Below are 21,578 nucleotides of genomic sequence, written 5' to 3'. Positions count from 1 at the left end.
AGAAATGTCTACCTCGTCATGGCGCAAGAGAGAAACTCTGTGATCACTCAAATCACAGAGGGGGGGATTTATTATCAGAGCTGTGATTGCCTGTGCAAAAATTCATCCAGTCACAGCTGAGGTACTTCAGTGAGGACCAAAAGGACCAAAAGATTGACATGGACTCTGCACTGCAGGTGTTGTGGCTAAAAACAACCCAAAACTACAAACTTTATGAGTATGACTGAGTCATAAAATCCTGGTGACAAAATTTTCCTGTGCAGTAAAAATATTACACTCCCATTAGCAGCACAAATCAGCAGAGAGAATTTTCTGGAAATGCTTGTGTACATTGTGAAATACTGTGAAGGTATCAAACAAAGAGAAAGCAATAAAATATCACGAGGCTGAGGAAGGTCAAAGGAAATCAAAAAGTTCAAGAAAAACAAATCAATAATCTGACTAACACCAAAAGAATGATAAGATAACTTTCTTGAGTTGTGTCGGTAATGTGCTCATTTGCTCAATATTTCCAAACAATAAAGAAATGTTTGAGTTTTCATAAACCTCCCTCAGCTCAGCACTCAACACAGTCATCTGGCTGGAAGTGCGGCCGTCCGTGTGACCGCAGGAGAGAGAAAACCTGTGATAAAATTACTCCCCCAACACTGGATCAAACCCAGCGGGAAGGGCAGTCCAACCACCTGATTAAGCAACATGGGAGGAAATGAGAGGAGCAAAAGGGCTCCATTTTCTTCAGGAGTGTGGAGGGAAAACGAGGAAGAAAAGAATGGGAGGGGATGAGCGAGGGGGGCGCAGGGGGTTGTAGGTGGGATAATCTGTGTGTGTGTGTGTGTGTGGGTGGGTGTGTGTGGGTGGGTGGGTGTGCGAGGGAGGGGGGTGTTGGAGGGCGTGTGGGGTTAAAGTCACAGATTTTAAATCAGTTCTTTGGCCTTTAACGGGCGCAACAGAAGCCCTGTATGAGAGTGCAGAACAAAGAGGGCAGCAGTGGCCTCGACCAATTAACATTCCTGCAGCCTTTATGAGCCGCCTGGACCCGCCCCTTCACTCACACCTCATAAAAGTCACAAACATCAATTCTTGCAAACCATAACTGTCATTATAATCCCATTAAAAACAACCCACTGAGCAATTTACAGTGAACACCAGGGCTAAGTGTGCCAGCAGAGGGGAGGGATCGCCTCCTCCAGAACGCACACCGGACCAAACAAATGGGGAAGTTTATTGGGAGTAATTTGACAAAATATGACATGATAGTAACTTCATGAGGTTAAATCTCTTCCCCTCCATCCTCCTTTAACTTGAACAGGTCTTGGCAAACGTCTGACTGAGCACACAGGACAGATGTTGTTGTTTAAAGCTGCATTTGTCAATTTCTGGCCACTAGAGGGCAGAAAAACACCAAAACAAGCCAGGAAAAGCACCTCATCTTTTACTCTCCTTTAGAGTAAATGTAAATAACAAAAATATCTGGTTTCTTAGCTGCTACATTTTCTTCTCCAGCTGGCTATTTTGTGCTGAGCAGATAGTATGTAGTGCAGGATTTTCAGACTGAATCCTGAAAACAATGTGCTTAAACTGCCTAAAAATCTCTGACTTCCTGACAACACAGGTGAGACCCCTCACCTGAGAATGACAAAAAGAAAACCCTGCCGGTGGCGTAGCCCCCCGAATATATGGAAAAGACCTACACACAATAATGATTATAAACACACATCAATCATAAAGTAATAGTGAATTAACATTACACCAACAGCAAGATGAAGGTATTAACAAATAAATGAAAAAATAAATGAAGTAGATATTGCCACATAATAAGCCAAACTTGTGAGCAGGTCAAAACTTTTACTTTGCTGTGTAAATCAGACCCAGTAAGTTAAATTTTCTTATTTCAATTTTTAATATTCTGACAAAATGATGATCTTGTAGCTTTGCTTAGCATTATTGTTTTTATTTTTATTGTGCTTCACATTTCATCTACAGGTTTTAGTTATTTTTCTGCATGCAGAAATGACCCAAGAGATCCTGTGCTTTTCACCATCAAGAGGGTGGACAAAATGACAGAAACATGACATCCAAAAGATTTAAAGGGATAAAACAAGGACCTCTTTGTTTTACAGAAAACAAAATATCGACTTGCGATTTGTTATTAGAAATCTTGGGTTCATATCTTGATTTGTATACTTGACTGTAGACACACTTCACACCTTTCTGCACTGATAAAACAACATCAGCTTACGCCAACAATTCATTTGAATTAATTGACTGGAAATGAAAGTTTCTATTTTACATTTATTTAGTACCAAACTGCACAGAGTTCTCCAGGAGACCGCGTCAACAAGGTCGAGGTCACGAGGTCAATCAGCAGCAGGCGTCCCAGTGTCTTCATCTTCCTCACATCTGTCCTCATCGGTCTGATGCTCTGTGACCTCGCATGGCCTCATGGATTCACCGTGAGGTGTGTGGCTCCCTCGAGTGGAGGAGTCAGGCATTACATCAGTGTCTAAAGGTCACTGCTTGTTTTCTTTTGAAAACTTGTGCATAGGTATACTGTATACCTGTACTGTGGCCGGCTGTTATTTCTTTGTATACAAGGAAATAACAGCAGGCTACAGTATATTCATTTAGCTCATTTTATTGACAATCAATCAATAATTACAGAAAGTTAACATGTTAAATGTGACATCAGCAGACACAAGCTAAAATATATATATATATATATTTATTAAAAGTTTATGAAAAAATTTCCAAATCATTAAATTGCTATATCATGTTTCCATGTAATGAATTAAGCTGAGTTTCTTTTCTATACATTTATGAAGCAGGTTATAATAAATGTATGACGTACGTGTGATTAAAGTCCATTTAAAGTAAGAAAACATGCACCATAAACTACAAACAGAGACTGGCTGGAAAACTGATTTGTTAATAAATGCTCATTGGGTGTTTATAAGGCAGTGATTATTTTCTGAAGTAAAAAGCACAAACAGCAGAAAAAAGAACCTCAAAGAGTTATTGTTTCAGGTACACAATCAAGGTCAGTCAGAGATGTGAGCAGTTTTTTCTCTGTGTAGATCTCACTTGTTGGTACCAGCTGGAGCGGGTTTTTATTGAGACGGGTAACATTTCTGAGATGATGCCGAACGAGGATGAGGTCACGTGTTCTTGGCGCCGACGAGAACGATTGGGATGTTTCTTCTCTTCATCTCTCTGGACATCTGACACCAGCTGCAGGAGTAACAGTAGGTGGAGTACAGGCAGTCCGTGCACATGGTGCCCTGCAGGCAAAGTGCAGCAACGTCAGCTCCAGCAGCCCAACAACAACTATGAGCTCATGCACACACTCCCTCCCTCCTCCCTTTAGTGTTTCTGACCCTCAGATTTAATTTGTAGTCCTGACGGGATGAAAGACACCATCAGTTCTTTTAACGATGACAAAGGCTCCACCTGCGAGGTAAGAAGATGACAAACCCTCCAGGTGTCGCAGCAGCACGAGGACGAAAGGACACTCGTCATCAATAGCAAACTGCTCACTCGCTTTTTACCTTCAACATCACTGTGATCGGCTGTTGTCAGCTGTGAAACACCGAAGCTCCCAGCAGACATCAGGGCTGCCAGATCGTGGTGAAGTACCAGAATTTATATTCTTTTATTTTTAAAAGAACGCTTAAAAACACAATTACAAATATATAAAGCAAAAATAAATAATAAATATGACAAAGAGGATAAGATAAATAAGTGAGGAAGTACAGAATGTGATGACATGCGTAAAAGAACAAATGAATACTTCTCCTTATGTATTTTCTTATTCCTTTTACATATTTATCCTCTTTCATGTCACTGCTATGCCTCCATACAATTGTGTCTGAAACAAAGTACTGTAAATAAGTAATGAATCCCACATTTGAGGAGCCAGATTGGAATACAGATGATTTACTTTAAATACTTGACGGGTTAATTTCTCTCTACGCCTGCAGTTAATACAGATCAAAAGCCTGCAGGCTCCTCAGCAAACAGTTATGGCCTTACTCGGATGCCGTAGCGCTGCCTCATGGAGACCCTCATGGACATGGCGACGGGAGGGATGCCACTGATCATGTCCAGCAGGGGGAGACAGAGACACTGGCCGTACTTCTTAGTAGTAATACAGGCGAAGCAGGGCAAGCACCAGAAAGCAAAACAACCTGAACCAGGAAAAAAAAAAAAAAAGACAAATAAAGACATGAGGAAGTAAATTAATCTCTGTCATCTCTTACCGTAACTTCACTGAGATATTTCAGCAGAAAGACAAGGAACAAAACTGAGAATGACATGTCCTCACTTATCTTTGAAACATAAAGGTGTGACTCCGTTTTATAAACATTTTTATCAGTTTGTGATTGAGCAGTATCACTGGTGTGCATCTGAGGCACACAAACTTACACTCAGGCACGTCTTCTAAGCACTGGCAGATCCCTGTTCCCCACTCATCCGAGTCCTGGACCACCATCACAGGCTGAGGCTGACGGATGACCATTGTGGAGGACATGACGGCATCTAAAGCAGCGGCCAGGATGTGAGATTTAGCGGTACCACAAAATACTCATTCTTTATAAAAACAGATCTGATAGGGCCTGATATTCCAGGTAACCCTGTGACCACATTGTTTCACCAAGAGGTCAACACTGTGACCCTGAAAACGTAATAATCCCAACCAAAATCCTTCAGCAACCTCATTTTTCACTTCACTTCACCACAGTGTCATCACTTTCGCTTTTTGTTTTAGAAGCTATTGTCACATGGTGCAGATGGAGATGTTGCGATAGACTCCATGTATTGATCAGGAGGGAAATAAAAACATCCTATTTTGTCTTCAAATGTGAAAGATTTGTCCGAATAAAACGGTGTGCATCGAGCCAACGCTGTGCCTGGTTTCATTAGGGTTTCCTTCTGGACGAGAACAAAGTCTGGACCAGAACTGTGGATGCAAAAACTACAGTATCAGACTCTGAACTATAGCATAAGTATAAAAACAGAAGTACCTTGAATAAATGTACTTCAGCTATTTTCCACCAACAGTGAGGACTGTTTTGTTCCTCATCCCTTCAGTTCTTTAATTCTACTTTTAATTTGACTTTTCAGATGGTGTTTTTAAATAAATGCATTAGACAGATTAGATTAGATAATGCATTAGACCGGTTATGACATCACTATTATCATTATCTCTGCATTATTACTGGTCCTAAAGCAGAGTCACTGTCTCACCTGAGCTCTGAGTTGGGCGTCCAGTCGCAGCCGATGTCTTCACTGACAGTGCAGAAATACCTGCAGACAGCTCAACACCTGAGACAGTGAACTGGACAAACTGGTCCATCCCGCTCTCCTTTACCGTAGCTGGTATTATTTATTGTAATCTGCAAGGCATGAAAATAAAGGTGAGGCCATGAAAATGATATGTGTGAAAGGTCTTTTACTTAAACGATGTTGTTCAACAATCAATCTGACAAATAAAGTGATTTTTACACTGCCAAATTTAAACCAGCCTGAGTTCAGCTGTAAGAATTTGTTTCCTGAGGCTGCTTCAGATTGACACTCACATGTGGTGTGTATCTGATCTGTTGCATTATCTTCCTAATGTCATCCCCGCCATTGGATCTTAAAGGAACAGTCCTCCCGAAAAATGAAAACTCCGTCGTCATCTGCTCACCCCCAGGCTGATGGAAAGTCAACTGAAGTTTCTTCATCCACAAAACAGCTTTGCAGCTGTCTGCTAAACAGCTGAAGAAGCTGGGGACTTGCTTTAAAACATCAAAAACAACCACATTAAAATATTAATGGCTCCTAACAACTGTAATCTGAGTCTTCAGAAACCCAGAGAACCCAAAGTGATTTGACTTTAAAAGCTGAAATGCCCACACACAGCTGCTAATATACCAGTAAGTTAAAAGAGGCTGGTGTGCAGCATTCATTTCGTGCTACTTCTACTTTTTTTCCAGCTTCATCTAGCAGGAAGAAGCAGCGTTACGACCTTCAGACCTTTATTTTCCTAAGAATGCGACCACACTGTATGGCCTGCATTTACAGCTGGCTGAAATCCAGTCGTAAAGCAAGCAAGAACGGCCTCCAGATGTTTTCTGGTCGACCCGATCATGCATCACAGTGTCATCCAGATGCGGACCACATGTTAATGCCAGGTGTAAATATGGGTCAAAGTGTTTCCACCCTCCCTTCATATATACGTTATGTTGAGCATTAGGACAAAATGGCAGCTCTGGGTGAACATGCTTTGCTCTTTGATTCTGAGGCGCTGACACAGATTTTGTTCGGGAGAGACGAGAACATTTCTCTCCTTCCTGACTTTTTTCCTCTTGCAATTATTTTTCCAAGAGGTTGAACAGACTGATGGCAGCTGATGGTTTGCCTTGATGCCTTCATACCGAGTTTACAACTGATATTTTACACAGATATAAAACTGTCACTCTACTTTTGCTTTTGCTACACTGGTCAGGAAAATGTGAGCAGTATTTTCTCTGATAGGAGTAGCATGTAAACTCAGAGCCTCTCGCTGACAATGTTCATGAGGATTAGTCAAGTTGTATAAACAGAGCAGCTACATTCCTGATGTGTTTAATAAAATACACCAAAATGTTAGAGATCATGTGACACTAAGGTCACACAACTGTAGCTGGTCACCCAGCTGCCTGGGTCCAGTGTGTAAATGATTGAACAGGTGGAAGTGGGCTGGTTTTGGAACTAAAAGGTTTTTCTGTTCTCCTTTTAGAAAATCTGGTCAGAGCTGGTGAATAAATAAACCCCTCCCATCATTTTTTAAATGAGACACAACAGATACCACAAGCCGCAAGTCACAGTGAAGTCTGTGGCTTGTGCCTTTAAGGCGTTTCACAAATGATTCTGTTCACTTGTTGGCGGTTAGTTTGCTTTTCAGCCATCATTTAGAGCCTGTCAAGATGTAGGATTGTCATCTCAGTACTTTGAGAAATGCTAAAAGGTTTCAATGAATTGAGAGAAAAGGTTCACAGAAACACTCCTCTATAAACACTGAGCTGCCCTACCCTGCAGTCCTGCTGAGGTAACAAAAACTTAAATGTCACAGTGATTACCTGCCTTACATCATCCAATGACACGCGACACAGTCAGGTACAGCAGATTTACCATCACCTCAATCCCTCAGTTCTGGTCACTGAAGGAGTTGGCACAGCTGGGGGGTATTTAAAGAGGAAAATCTGAATTTTCAAGGTTAAAGTAGTAAATTTAGAAGAAAAAGGCTTGTATATTCTCTGAGATTCTAAAGTCGCAGATATGGAAGAAAACTTTGGACTGCTGATTTGCATGAGGTGACAAAAACAAATAGAAAACCTGAGTCTCTTTCATGGATGCCACAAGCTTTCTGTTGTTTCAGTTGTACACTCGACATGAAGGCAACTCTCTGTTGGTGGCGTGACGTTAATAAGTATAGACAAAAGCTCAGTTGTACCTTCGTCAAGGTGTAGTTTTTAATCATCCATCCATTTTCTATACTGCTTATCCATCAGGGTCGCAGGGGAGCTGGAGCCTATCCCAGCTGACTACGGGCGAGAGGCGGGGTTCATCCTGGACTGGTTGCCAGTCAATCGCAGGGCCAACACACAAGGACAAACAACCACACACTCTCACACTCACACCTAGGGGCAATTTAGAGTAGCCAGTTATGTGCATGTTTTTGGTATTGTGGGAGGAAGCCGGGAGAACATGCAAACTCCACGTAGAAGGGCCCAGACCGGGATTCGAACCTGACGCGTGGTGACTGGATTTTGAGGTGATTCGCTCACTCTGAGGCTCAGGGTGATGCTGCCGCTGGTCCATCAGCTTTCCCTTAACCTTTGACCCAGATTGATGACCGGCATGAGGCGGCACATGCTGAACAAACTCGAGCCGTCTGTACTGTGGTGCAGCTCTCGCTCAGTGAACTTTGATTTGCAGGGTTCTGTGAATGGAGGGAGTCAACACGTGAACAGCAGCTTTGGAGGCTTAATGACCACATGATTAAGTGAGATCTTTAAATGGCTGGAACAGCTGAGAGCAGTTCGGATTACGACCTGGAAAATAATAAAAACACCCAGACTGTGATTTGGGACAAGAGAGGACACACAGTTAGTTTGTTTTTCATTCTTGGATTAAAATTCTTTGCAGTCAGTGCCAAATGCAAATTTAGCACTCAGAACCAACTCCAGAGCTTTATCTGCTTGATTTGACATGGACTAACAGGGGAACAGGACAATACCTGGCCATGAAACTCTGTATACCATCATGGTGTACGGAGGCCAAATGCCAAAATAACGTATACTTGTCCCAATGCATATGGACCAAAGTGTATGTTGGAAATTAGGCCTGCAGGCTTTGCTCAAGTGTTACATGCCAGAGAAGACCTACATCACCACCATCGCCATGGTGATCCCGCACAGATGTCATGTCAACAACATGCTAGCTTGATAAGTGAGCTGACCTGCTAACCCCACATTAGCTCCAATAGCTACAGCTCTAGGAAGAGGACAGGCTGTTGAATATGTGCTCAGTTCAACAGTCGTCCTGCTACGTCCACATCAGATAAACCTGCTGAACTCAGGAGGGGAAGAGCACATATCTGCTCAGAGCAAAGAGCGTAGCAGCCACCCTGCACGCCGAGGTTACAGTCCTTCCAGAGTCAATATAATCTGGGCCTTTTGTGCACAGTCCCCACAGAGTTTGTGAGAGGTGGCCGAGTTCAGCAGCGAGCCGAATGAAAGTAGAGTAAATAGGAAGCTTAATTTAAATTAAGAGAGTAGCGGCTGCCCTGCCTCCTAAACCCACATCACATTAATAATTTACAAGAAGCATGTTCTGAAAGAACATCTGAGTAGTGAGGAAATGTTTTTAAGAAATTCAAATACAAAATGCTTATGAGGCAAACTAAAAACTCAAAGTACACGTCAAATACATTTTTCCCAGTGGTGATTTCTGTCATTTTAGGCTTCGACACCACAGCTCCACCTCCCTATCACTACTGCACAGACTCTGGCTCCAAATGACGTCACCAGAACAAGATAGCAGCACTCACATCAGGGATATTTTGGCTTGACTTTTGTACAATGGGAGGAAATGGAGACACGCCATCTTTATATATGTCAATGGAGACAACTGACACTGACACTGACAAATTATTATATACAAAAATTATATACAAAATTATTACTGTTACAATGAACAAATGTTATTACTTAACCTTCATGGCTAGTTATGCTGATATTGAATATCTGAGTAAAATATTAACTGAGAACTTTGTTTTCGTCAATATTTTATCAAAAACAAGAGCTTTTCCAAACGAAAGCTCTGGAAAAAGCAAGTGAGCTGATCCTGATTTCCTGGGGATACGGGGAAGAGAGAGAGGGAAAGAGAGAGAGAGGGAGAGATACGGGGAAGAGAGAAAGAGAGGGAGGGACGGAGGGAGAGACGGGGGGTGAGCTGGGTGGAGAGAGGCGCTAACTCAGTCAGTAAGATCAGCAGTGAAGCAGTCCATCTGAGCAACAAGAGAGAAGAAAGAAGTGAGGATTTTCTCCCACTGAAATCAGGTAATACTATATATAATAATACTAATATACGAATGTGACAGGTTATTATGTGCATTAATATGTACAGTTTGCAGATATACCAACACAGTGCAGCTGTTTAAGACAGAGATGAAGAAATTCCTCTGTTGTTGTTAGGCAGCATGCAGTTTGGATGGACATTTTCAGTGGTGTTCTGCGGCTGTCAGCTCATGGTTATATTTTTGTTTATGTTGATGTAACACATGGTGTATATGTTCAAATGCCGTGATGATAGATAGATAGATAGATAGATACTTTATTGATCCCGAGGGAAATTCAAGATTACGTTAAAACAAACTGAGAGGCTTAAAGAACGAGAACACAAAAAATAATTTTAAAAAGACGTGTATATTGAAAAAAAATAAATTTTTAATTTTCGTGCTTCTATTTTAAAAACAGCCATAAATTACTGGTAAAGAAAATTTGAAACACTCCCCGTCGGGGAATCGAACCCCGGTCTTCCGCGTGACAGGCGGAGATACTGTCCACTATACTAACGAGGAGACATATGTACGGTACATGTGACGATCTTATAAATCAAACTATCTTGGAACAATTTATCAACCAACCAGTAACAGATATATATATATGTATACTTACGTAACCTAATATTTTAAGTAGTGAAAAATGATAGCCTTCCAGTCAAAAAGAATATGGGCTGACGGGAGTGTCGGGACTGTAATAACCAACAGAGAATATGCGTGAGCTCTGAGAAGCTAAACAGAAAAAGCAAACATTTGAAAAAGTGAACCGCTTTTTAATAGTTTCACAGTCTGTGAGACCTTATGGCCCCGTGTTGGGAAACACTAACACGTGACAGCATGCCATCTGACCTTTAAGATGTGATTTACAGGCGCTTTAAAAGCAGAGGTGGAGACTCGGGACAGCAGGGGGATGGAGGACAGCCGTAAGCCTCACCGTGTTGCTCCTGGTCTGGGCAGGACGTCGACCATGCCTGGGCCCATGCTGTCAGACCATCTGGAGAAGCCGCACAGCCAGACGGACTCATTCCTCACCGCAGCTCGGCTCGTTCGCGGAGGCTGGAGGGAGGAGGAGGAGGAGCAGGAGGAGGAGGAGAAGAAAACAGGGAGGAGAATCTACAGTTTCTACTGCTCTGAGCATCACATTCCTCTCTCCAAGACACGTGGAAATCAGGTCCCAGAACATACCGAGATCTTCGTGAGGGACCCTGGGAGCTGGAAGAGGGCTGAGGACAGAGATAAGCCCTCTGGAAAACAGGCAGAAGAAGAAAAAGAGACATCTGAACTTGGTGCTTTCTTGGCTAACAGGCAAACGCACAGTCGGGGGGGCGTTGTTTGTGTCTGGACATCAGGCTGTCGCACCACATGCAGACAGTCCAGGAGGTTCAAGGCCCCGATGCTACCTGTCATAGCTGAGATGTAGGCCGGCTGCTGTTTGCTCCAGGAAGGAAGCTCACCTGTAGAACACCTGCTCTTAAATCTTTTTTGCTTGGTTATGATAAGAGTACCAGAATCTATTTAGATTTGAAAGTGAAGACACATCTTCTTGAACTGGAAAGTGAAGCCTTAAACCGTCATTCTTTATGGCCTCCAGTAGGGGGCGACTCCATTCATTGAGTATTGGGAGGCAAACCTGAGTTGAAGAAAAAGGTTAGCTGCTTTTAAAGTTTATCAGACTCCTCCTGTTGATATTAATCAAACTATGTGTTAAATGGATGGAGGACTTTGATGGCAAAAGTTATCTTGTTGTGGCTATGTGATTAAAATGTTGATATGAACAAATGAGGTTGGTGTTCTGTTTTTGTTAAAACTCCACAAACACTGAAACTCAACTTTGTTGTTTTGTTGATCCCAAGTTTATGCTGCATTTGTTTATTAGCAATTTGTACTCGTAAATCGTAACACACAATTATCAGAAACAGTCGTGAATACAGCCACAGTGAAATTAATTCATTATGAATATGTAGATGAGCAAATTCAGGAAACCGAGTGCCAACGGTGCCACTGGTGGTGACTATTAGATTGTAAATGAAACTTGGAAGACAGTTCTATGTTGTGTTTCAATACAATAAATTTATTATATTTAAACTAAAGAAATAAAATAAGCTAAATATAAATATGAAGAAAATGTTTTAGAAAAGGTTGGTGTAACATTAGACCTGTGTCCAAGAACACGTGGCTATTTATTGCTTGACATCCCTAACACTATCTTAAAAGCCGTTGTGACTCCTTCAGCAGGATACTTTTTGACATAGAGGGTCATCATCTCACCTGTACTCACCTAGGTAAAAAAAACACAGTAAAAAAACCAAAACAAATGTCCAGTGTGTTTACTTTTACCCTTACCGTCTGCTGTATGATCCTTTTTTGACTTCAGGTCCAATAGATCCATCTTGTTTTATGTGAAATGGTAAATAAGAAACACTCCCCGTCGGGGAATCGAACCCCGGTCTTCCGCGTGACAGGCGGAGATACTGTCCACTATACTAACGAGGAGATGCGTACACTTTCACGTGACTTCAAATCAACAAATCACAGTGCCTATCTGAGAGTATTGGTTTATTCCTGCAAGGGGGCGTCGTCGTCGTTTCAGTAGAGATGAGAGTTTGTCCACACGTCCACATGACAGAGAAATTGTCATAAATGTTATACCTGTGGTTGAGCGTAACTAATTATACTCCCTCAAACACTGCATTTCAGTCCAGTTTTGAGGCACTTGTACTTTAGTCGCTTACTCCTGTAAGTTACTCCACACTCAAAAATGTTCAATATGTCCTACGTCATATTTTCTTTTAAAACGTAAAAAAACTTTCCTGGGCAAGGTTACTTATGCAAAAAAATGAGAAACACTCCCCGTCGGGGAATCGAACCCCGGTCTTCCGCGTGACAGGCGGAGATACTGTCCACTATACTAACGAGGAGACACGCTTCCCGAAGCAATTTTGCGTATTTGTATAAATATAGACATAAAACTAGAGCACATAGAAGCACATATCTCAAAGTTTCTGGATCAAATCTGTATGTGTTTGTGGAAATACCCAGGAACAGGAAAGATGATAAATAACTGAGAGAGAGTAAGTCATGAATAAATACATTTATTATTTCCAAACTAAAATTGCATGGAATGTGATTTTGAAGTGAAATAATCAGGCTACGAGAGAATGAGGGAAAAAAAAGATTTTAGTTGATAGATAGATAGATATTTTATTGATCCTGAGGGAAATTCAGTGAACTAAGCCTTTATAATCAACAGTTAAACAGCAGCACCCAATGTTACATTCTGGGTTTGCTGGATTTTAAATCAAGTGACAATAACATTTAAAAAGTGCTTCCACTTCAACTTCGACAGGAGTTGAACGAGTGGTCTCGTAGGTGTCGACATGCTTGAGGACAAGCACAATTATTGCAGTTAGCAAAAGCAACAGCTTAGACTTGGCATGACCATTCTATTGAATACTCATGTTCTGCTGTACACGAAAACACTAAAGGAGTGCAGGAAAAGTCACGTATTGTTTTCTTTTAGGGAACAGCAGGAGGGCCTCACCGTTCTTCGTCTCATCTGTCACCAGCTCCAGGAAGGACTCTGCCACTTCAGATACACTGAAAATTAAAAAAAGTACACGGACTTCAGTGAATCATTTCTGTGCTTATTACTGATGTACTGGAATAGCTACACAACAGACAGATGTAACGCAGCACAGGACTAAATGTGGTTTTCATGCGAGGCAAATACTCACGTTAAGATCCCAGTCTTTTCTATTAGCAGCTGGATTCTGTCAGCCAGGTGTGAGTATTGGCCCAGTTTGGTTGTACCGCTGGCCAAAAGTTCAGTCTGGACAAATCCTGGACAAAGGACGTTGACTCGTACACCGTAGCCTGATGCGGTTGAGACAGCCTGGTAAAGGCCAGATGCACACACACACACACACACACACACACACCATTAAGTTCATAGATACAAGGACAAAAAAGAAAATGCTGTATGTATCCGTCTCTCTCCTGGATGCTTTAGTCATTTACAGTGATCTCCACACTTAGGACGTGTGTGTGTAATCCTTTGTCCGCACATGAAAAACATTTTAATTTGACATCTGGTTTTGATTTCTGCTGCAAATTCTTGTACATAGACGTCTCCTTGTTCCCATAAGAAGACCTTCCTTACCGCCATGGCTCGAGTGAAGCCGACCACTCCATGCTTGGTGGCCGTGTAAACAGGACAGCTCAGCAGAGGCCCAATACCTGCAGCATGTGGGTTACATCAGTCAGTGTTAGGGAGAGTTAGTTAGAGTTGTCGAAATTCTTGACTAATAGGGATGCAGCAACATCCTGTCTCTCATTTTCATGCAACAATGTTGTGATCTGGTGGCATTTTTTATACTTCCTGTGTAATGTGAAGGTGACATGTTGATCAGTTTGCAGAGATGGGGCCAAAAGGCAAACACTGAAATCATTAACACTGCGTCAAATAAAGAAGGCTTTGTGTACTTTGTATGTAGTTTTGCCTGAATTTGATGTACAAGTGAGATAAAGGTACTGGGACACACCTCTTTATTACTGAATTCAGGTGTGGTATGGGGGTGTTTTTCAGTCTTTGGGCTCGGCCCCTGACTTCCAGTGAAGGGAAATCTTAATGCTTCAGCACACCAAGACATTTTGGACAATGCTATGCTTCCAACTTTGTGGCAACAGTTTGTTGAAGGTCCTTTTCTATTCCAGCATGACTGTGCCCCAGTGCACAAAGCAAAGCTCCATAAAGACATGGTTGGATGAGTTTGGTGTGGAAGAACTTGACTGGCCCACACAGAGTCCTGACCTCAACCCCATCCAACACCTATATTTTGTCTGTGTGACGTTTTTGAACAGTTAATAGTAGACACAAACATGGTAGAAAGACGACACATCTAGAACTGCCAGTACAACCAGATAAAGTCATCATGACTGCCTTTCCCTTTGTCATGTTTAGTCCATGGTGGGGTTTACCTGCAATGGAGGCTGTGCTGACGATGACCCCTCCCCGACCTCCGCTCAGCTTGCTCATGTGCTCCAGCGCCAGGTAAGTCCCCCTGATAACCCCCACCTACAAACACAGAGCAGTCAAGGCTGACAGCAGTGCTTGAATACTTTGTCGGACGTTGCGGGTCATTTCTGTACCAAATGTTATGAAATGGAACAAAGGAAGCTGAACGCAACACTTGCTGTAAAACCATTGTTAAATAATTTCTTCACACTCCTAAGTGTGGAAAAGAAAGTAGACGTAAACCTTTCTGTTCCATGAAACACTGCAGATACAATCTGCTGTGCTGCGATTTCCCTTGTGAGAGTGATGCAGCCGAGAACAACGGACATAATCACGAGCAGATGCGGTTGATGGATGCCCTTTCTACTTCTTACGAGGTTTACGGAGACGGTTTCCTCCCACTTTGTCTCATTCATGATGCCGGCGTTGTTGCACAGGATGTCTATTCCTCCAAGTGTTTCTACGGTTTTCTGAAAGGCAGCTTGACAGAGGAAAACCAGAAAACAGTCAGTCGCTGAGCTCTTCTTCGTAAAGTGTCTGGCTTACTCAGACAGTTGGGAAACTGTTTTTGAAAGATTAGTCTGTTAAGTCAGTTACTCAATCAGCAGAAACCTGATCTGCAAACACCTTTGATAATTTAGATTTAAAAAAACAACAACTCTAAAGTCTGCTTTACAGTGTGAATATTTTCTGGGGTTTTTTTGCACTCTTTTGATACTAAACCGAGTATCTTTGGGCTTCTGACTGTTTCATTTAAAGTTATTTAAGGCTAATAGTTGTTGTTGTTGCTGTTGTTGACGTGACCGTTTAAAAATCTCAGCAAATGACTTTCTCACACTTTAACTGTGATTGATGTAACTGTACACCTCAGACTAATCTGGGGTGCGGTTCTCCACCTGTAATTAAATGACATTTGAGCGTCTTTCCCCGACATAAGGTATGTTGTTTTTCTGTGTGTGTGTGTGTGTGTGTGTGTGTGTTACCTTTGAGCTGCTCCTCCAATTCGACGTTACAGTTCAGGAACAAGACTCTGTCCCGACCGTACTGCTTCTCCAGGGCTTCCGTTAAATTCTTTCCCGCAGTTTGATTCACATCCAGCAGGGCTACCTGAACAGGACCATCAGATGGGCGCTGAGCTGCCAGTTTATTAGGTACACCTGCACCCCCACTGTAAATCAGTTCAGTCAGCGTAACACAGCAGTCCTGCAGTAAATCCCGCCGTCGTGCAGGTTATAATGCGCAGTTTTTGTTGAAACGGTTTCACGGAGGTGCTGAATGAGCTTTACGATCATTTTAGAGGACGTAGTTGTTTGTCTGGTAATTTTGAGTTTAACTGCTCATTTTAGGTTCCATCTCTATGGCTATTCTGATGTTCTCGTCTGTTTATCTGTAGGCTAATTGTTTCTGCTGCGGTGCTGCTGCAACGCCCAAATCGTACCCATCAGGAGGTCAAAAAAGGCTCAGCTTGTCTTATTTTATATTTAACCCGTCCTTATTGATATAAATGAGGCAGACTAAATTTTAGAAACACCTTTAAATCGACACAATCCACATAATCAAGAGCACATCTGATACAATGGGAAAGTCCCGACAGGCAAACAAAACGACTACAGATTCACGTTCCAGGCTGCTTTCATACACGTTTTTAAATCAGGAAGACGTGACTGACGGAAGACTTGACCAAAAACCAACAAGAGGAAACTTAACAGCAGAAAAAGCCTTCCTCTTATGTAGCAAATTCTTTACAGATTTGGTACTACACTTCTATAATGTTGAGGGATTTATGAGAGACGGGTTGAAAAAGGGATGGGGTCAAAATGTGGACAGCAGATGTCGAGATATCACGACTTTAATCTTTGTTCTGGCTCCAAAAACTCTGATACATCATGATTCACTCGACATACCTTTGCTTGGTAAAAGCTCACTGCCAACACACACGACTCCTCAAGTTTCAGGCTCATCACATATTTTCTGTACCTTGTGACAACTTCTTTTAGATTTCAGAGCACCTCAGAGACAAAAAAAACTTTAAAGTGATGTATGTTGTGATAGTAGATTCCTTCAGCCTCCTTTCACTAAAACAAATTGTTAGAGGAGCGTCTGTATCTTGAAACATTAAAGAAAAAAGGCCCCTTGCAGAAGAAGATTAGGAAAAAGGTATTTTAGAAAACGTCTGAATCACGTTGATTTACAGATTACAATATTTCTGCAACGATCGTTTTATTAAATGAGAAAATGAGAGGTTAAGAATTCCACTTGATAAGAGCCAGTTTTCGTCACTGAACAATGCATCGTTTCAGAGGCTTAAAAATAACATGCATAACAACTGGTAACTACAGATGTCAACTCAATGTGGTGGAGGAAAAGGTGTAGCAGTTTCCACTACAACTTTTGTGACGGAAAGTAGCCTTTAAAGCAGCATACATGGACATGGTGCGTTTAAGTACAGTAGGCAACTTGTAAATACCATATTCAGGCTTATGTGCCACTGCTTCCATAACTGACTTGCACGTTGCCAGGATGCACAGTGAACCGTGCTGTTTTCAACAACGCAGCGCAGACAAAAGGGCATCTCTCCATGACTGAAGCTGAACTTTACCTTGGCGCCGTTTTGCAGGAGGATCTCCGTTATTGCTTTTCCGATCCCCATCGCTGCTCCAGTCACCACTGCGATTTTACCAGCTAACGACATTTCTGCTGTTCACTCAGAGCAGAGGAGGTTTTAGGATGCCTGTGGGAAATAACAGCGATTGGTAAGGAAGTCGAAAGGGAGGAAAGGAAGTCGATGTGTTTTTAAACTGTCACCGCCCATGATGGGGACATGCCGAGCGTGTCAAAACCTGAAGAGGACAGTGGTTCATTTAGGGTCAATATGCATATATTATATTTTAGAAGAAATCAAGTGTAACTCAGCCGGTAACGAAACCTTTTGGAAACACACGTAGAGGATTAACACAGACTGGGTTTACACTCTGTGTCTGTGTGTTTGAAGCATCAGGTATGGTCCACGCGTGACTGAATTGAGTTTACAGGGAACAAAATCCCGCATGGCGAGACACAAATTTCCGTTCAGCAACTTTGTGATTTAAAACTTTTTTTCATTTAAATCACGTGTAGGTTTGCATCATGAACTGGTCGAATACATTTAATGTTCTGCTGAGACACCCTCTTTAATTCGGCACAAGTTTGATGCCTTTAGTCAAGTATTTCAATGAGCAAAAGAAAAAATAAATCCCAAATTACTTATTTTGACCAAACAGTCTTTACCACCAGTCGTGTGAGCTTATTAGAAATTACATGACTGACGAGTTTAGTGTCTCATCGTGCCTCTGATGAATATCTAATTTAATATGTCGTGTCTACAAGGCAGCATAAAATAAACATTTTATAAAGGAGATTGTAATGACGACACAAAAACGTGTTATATGTGTATGTGGCCACTAGATGGAGCCATATTGCTGTGTAACTTGTCATCAATGGGACGTTTACTAATCAATAGGGCTTTGAGAATTTTAATCCCAACCAATTTTGTTGGTTATTTTCCCAACTCAAGACTAATTTCTAACTTTTAAAACAGGAAGTAGTCTGTATGCTTGTCTGTACAAGCTGGTCATTCATTATAAAGTGATTTCTATTTTGGGGGGAATGAGTTTGACCAGCAGCACTATCAGCTGGTCTCAGGTCTCAGGCTCACCTGTTCTCTGATAGCCCAGCCTGCTCTGACTGAGAGAAACTGACAACATACTGGTGTTTCACACTGGTCTGGCTCAACTAATGTTGGGAGTTGATTTTAATGGCCTGAAACGAGTTGAGGGAGCAAGAGGGAGTCAAACAGCTCATACCTCCTCCTACCTCTCTATGTACATCGGACGTATGAAAGTTCTGCACATACATGTAGTATTTTCCTATATTCAAAGTGAATATACAGCATGATTCTTTCTCCTCTTTCAAGGGGAACCAGTGTATGTGTGTGTGTGTGCATGTATGAGAGACAGAGAGAGTTTTCAGGACGCCTATTGCTTGAAGGGTTTTGATAAGCATACTTGGCAAGACTGTGCACGTTGCTGTATTTGTAGGAAATACAATATCAAGCTCTGTCACAACCACAAGAATTCTGTTGAAATGGAAGTGACAGCATTTTTGTTCAGCCTGTTGGAGGTCAGAGATCAGCAGGCTGTTATGCTGCTCTATAATTTAATATGACTTTTGATTTATGAAACAAGAACCGCTTCATTGGAGCAAACAGGGTCATCCGAAATAAACCAATAAATCAGTTTTTGTGGGAAGTTGTGGCTGGTCCTGACCCATGGAGATTAAAAATACACAAACTTCAGGCAGGGAACCTCCACATGTTATAAACATGAGATGATCTGACATGGCTGATCTGTGGCTCACAGGTACGAATTTTACCACTAGTCTTCCATGGCTCTGCACAACAACAATAAAAATAAACAATAATTTAACCCTATGTAATATCAATAAAACAAGAAAAGGTTTTAAAAAAAAGAGATTTATCAATTTTTGTTTTGCTTCATTCATTCATTCATTCATTCTTCTAGATGGGTGACTGTAAATGTTTGGGTATTGCCTTTAATAAGTCCGTGTCATAACAAACTAACTGTGGCATTGTTCTTATTCTGCTGCTGTTTTCACCAAAAGTCACTTGGAACAAGAATGAATGAATGACTACTGAAGAGTTGTGTGCAGGCCTGTGTGTCTTAAACTGCCACTAGGTGTCGCCACATGGTGACATGTTGCCCGCTGCACAGAGTCCATTACATCACAGAAAGTTTACATAGACGGACGCAGAGAAGGACATGAGCTGACCGCTCCTCTATGTCTGTCTGTGATGCTGCTGTCCCCATGTTGGTGTAAACATGCAGCTGCTAAAATATTACGAAAACACTGAATTTTCAGATAATCACTCATAATTCCTTGAAGTGATTCTGTTTTTTTTCACTGAATAATGAATAAATGAGTATGAAAAGTACCATGTCCTCCATTAATAAGTATGAACCAATACTATATTACATGTGCCATTTCATTATTTTACCGAAATCTTGCTTTGACTTTGTTTTTCAACAGCTTTTATTCTTTTGCCACTCATGATATTTCTTAAGTCCTTCCGTCTTCCGTCCTGCGTCCTTCCCTCCTTAAAGCATGTCAGACAGATAGATTATGAATCTGACAGATGTTAAAGGTTAAACAGTCCCTCCACTCACTCACTCATAAACCCTGTCCACAAAGCCCCCCTCCCCTCCACCCACCCATCCCGAGCTCGTCTTGCTTACGGGGCAAATCCACCATTTACTGGCTTTCAACTGTGATTTGCTGACCAGCTGCTGACTTGTGTTTTCATCCCAGTGGCCCATTGCCATTTCACTGGTGATTGCATTGCTAAAGAGCTCCGCGGAGAGCTGGACAATGCCAGAGAGCTTTGCATGTCACCAATGTCATCGCCCACAAAGAATAGGACGTCGCCATTGAACGAAATATCAGCCTGTTTACAGTGAGGGGCCACGATGGGCGGGCAGGGTGTGTGTGTGTGTGTGTGTGTGTGTGTGTGTGTGTCTACATGTCAGCGCCTACAGCAGACTGTGGCTGTGAATGCAAAGGCTTTGGTGGGTATAGAGATTATGCGGTCTGAGAAGCGCGTTTGTCGGCTCACCAGCACTGGCAGAGAAACACCTCACCTCCCAGACGTGTTTGTGTGAGTTCCATTCAGTCACTCCAAAACAAACTGAGGCATGAAAAACACACGAGAAGTCAAGTAACAGATGCACAACAGACAATGTGTGGTCTGTTGTCAGGCTAAAGCCACCATTGTGCTGCTGAAGTGCTTCTCGAGCAGTGCTCTAATGTCTGTTTAAATACAGGTAATAACAGAGGTCAAACGTGTCACTTAAGCCTGTAATTGTCTGTGTTTCATTCTAGAGCAGAAAAATCTATCATACAAAAAACTCACTAAGTGGTTTTAACGTCGTAATCGACCACAATGACATTGTGCTTTTCACAACTTCATTATTTGTCGCATAGCTTGTAAATTAAATGCTGGTTTGGCAGCCTACAGTCAAACCTCAGATGTTGGAACACCAACAAAGGCACCAGCTGCACCAGCGATTAGTTCCACATATTGTTCCCCAACAGGAAATATCTTTTATCAAAAGTCAATTGAGTTTGTCCCCAGCATGTCTAAATGTATTTGTTCTATCATTTTTACATGATCTTGAATAGACTGGAATCAGTATTACACTATAATGTTGTCTGCTGAACTTTCACTTTAAAGGAATAGTTTAAAAATTCAAGCTTGTTTATTTTTAGCTAATTAAGGAGCTACAAATCCTGCTATCCACAAAGCCGATTGTTCAAAGTGGCATGGCAAGGAGACGTGTTCAAGCTTCATTTCCTGTCCACTGAGGCGCCTCAAGAATCGGTGTTTGGCCCCTCATGGTTTTTTGTTGGTGTCTGTGTTTGACTGACAGACCGAAGCCTGTCTGTGCTTCGCTGTAGGGAACAAGAGACAAAACCATGTGTCGTCACCCACAGGTCATGTGCAGACTGCATGTTGATGCTGGTGTTGAGGAGTCAGGATCACACCAGCATGTTACCTGACATTTGCAAGTGTGTTTACATGCTGTTTAATGTGCTGCGCTTTTCCACAGTAAATGTTTGTTTGGTTGCCTGTTCAACAAGCTCAGGTGCAGGACAGCGCTGTTGTTATTTTGCGTCTTAGAGTAACTTAGATTAGTTTTAAGTTACTTTTTAAAGTAACATGACACTAATCTTATTTTTCTTGACCTCCAGTGGTGTCGTGTTATTGACAATGTGGCATCCCTTTTGGGTGTGGTTACAGGTGCCGCAAAGCACGTTTTTGGACACACCTAGCATTGTCCAGGATCAAAAAACTTTTTGTAACAGCCCAATAGTACATTATTATTATGCAAAAATCTGCTGTTGTAGCTTAAGCTTTTGTATGAA

General features: G+C 41.9%; 2 protein-coding genes and 3 non-coding genes across 5 annotated transcripts; all 5 read right to left on the bottom strand.

Moving 5' to 3' along the window:
* Positions 1-2,166: 2,166 nt before the first annotated feature.
* LOC124071230 (cornifelin homolog B-like) lies at positions 2,167-5,396 on the bottom strand. Its single transcript, XM_046411729.1, has 4 exons — positions 5,245-5,396; positions 4,423-4,536; positions 4,030-4,184; positions 2,167-3,278 (listed from the first exon to the last, which is right to left on the bottom strand). The coding sequence occupies exons 1-4, from the start codon at positions 5,351-5,353 to the stop codon at positions 3,156-3,158; spliced, it is 501 nt and encodes a 166-aa protein (XP_046267685.1). The 5' UTR covers positions 5,354-5,396; the 3' UTR covers positions 2,167-3,155.
* A 4,637-nt stretch (positions 5,397-10,033) lies between these two features.
* Positions 10,034-10,105, bottom strand: trnad-guc. The gene has a single exon. It is a non-coding gene; the product is annotated as a tRNA-Asp (tRNA).
* Positions 10,106-12,007: 1,902 nt separating this feature from the next.
* On the bottom strand, positions 12,008-12,079 carry trnad-guc. The gene has a single exon. It is a non-coding gene; the product is annotated as a tRNA-Asp (tRNA).
* Positions 12,080-12,432: 353 nt separating this feature from the next.
* Positions 12,433-12,504, bottom strand: trnad-guc. Its single transcript has one exon. It is a non-coding gene; the product is annotated as a tRNA-Asp (tRNA).
* Positions 12,505-12,773: 269 nt separating this feature from the next.
* On the bottom strand, positions 12,774-17,380 carry zgc:56585 (uncharacterized protein LOC393297 homolog). The gene is made up of 7 exons (XM_046411662.1): positions 17,200-17,380; positions 15,584-15,707; positions 14,975-15,081; positions 14,564-14,660; positions 13,746-13,822; positions 13,321-13,478; positions 12,774-13,183 (listed from the first exon to the last, which is right to left on the bottom strand). The coding sequence occupies exons 1-7, from the start codon at positions 17,290-17,292 to the stop codon at positions 13,066-13,068; spliced, it is 774 nt and encodes a 257-aa protein (XP_046267618.1). The 5' UTR covers positions 17,293-17,380; the 3' UTR covers positions 12,774-13,065.
* Positions 17,381-21,578: the final 4,198 nt, after the last annotated feature.

Source organism: Scatophagus argus, chromosome 14 (assembly GCF_020382885.2).
Source record: "Scatophagus argus isolate fScaArg1 chromosome 14, fScaArg1.pri, whole genome shotgun sequence".
In the NCBI taxonomy this organism is placed as follows: Eukaryota; Metazoa; Chordata; class Actinopteri; family Scatophagidae; genus Scatophagus; species Scatophagus argus.
The sequence above is the reverse complement of the archived record's forward strand: the minus strand, read 5'-3'. Positions and strand labels throughout refer to the sequence as shown.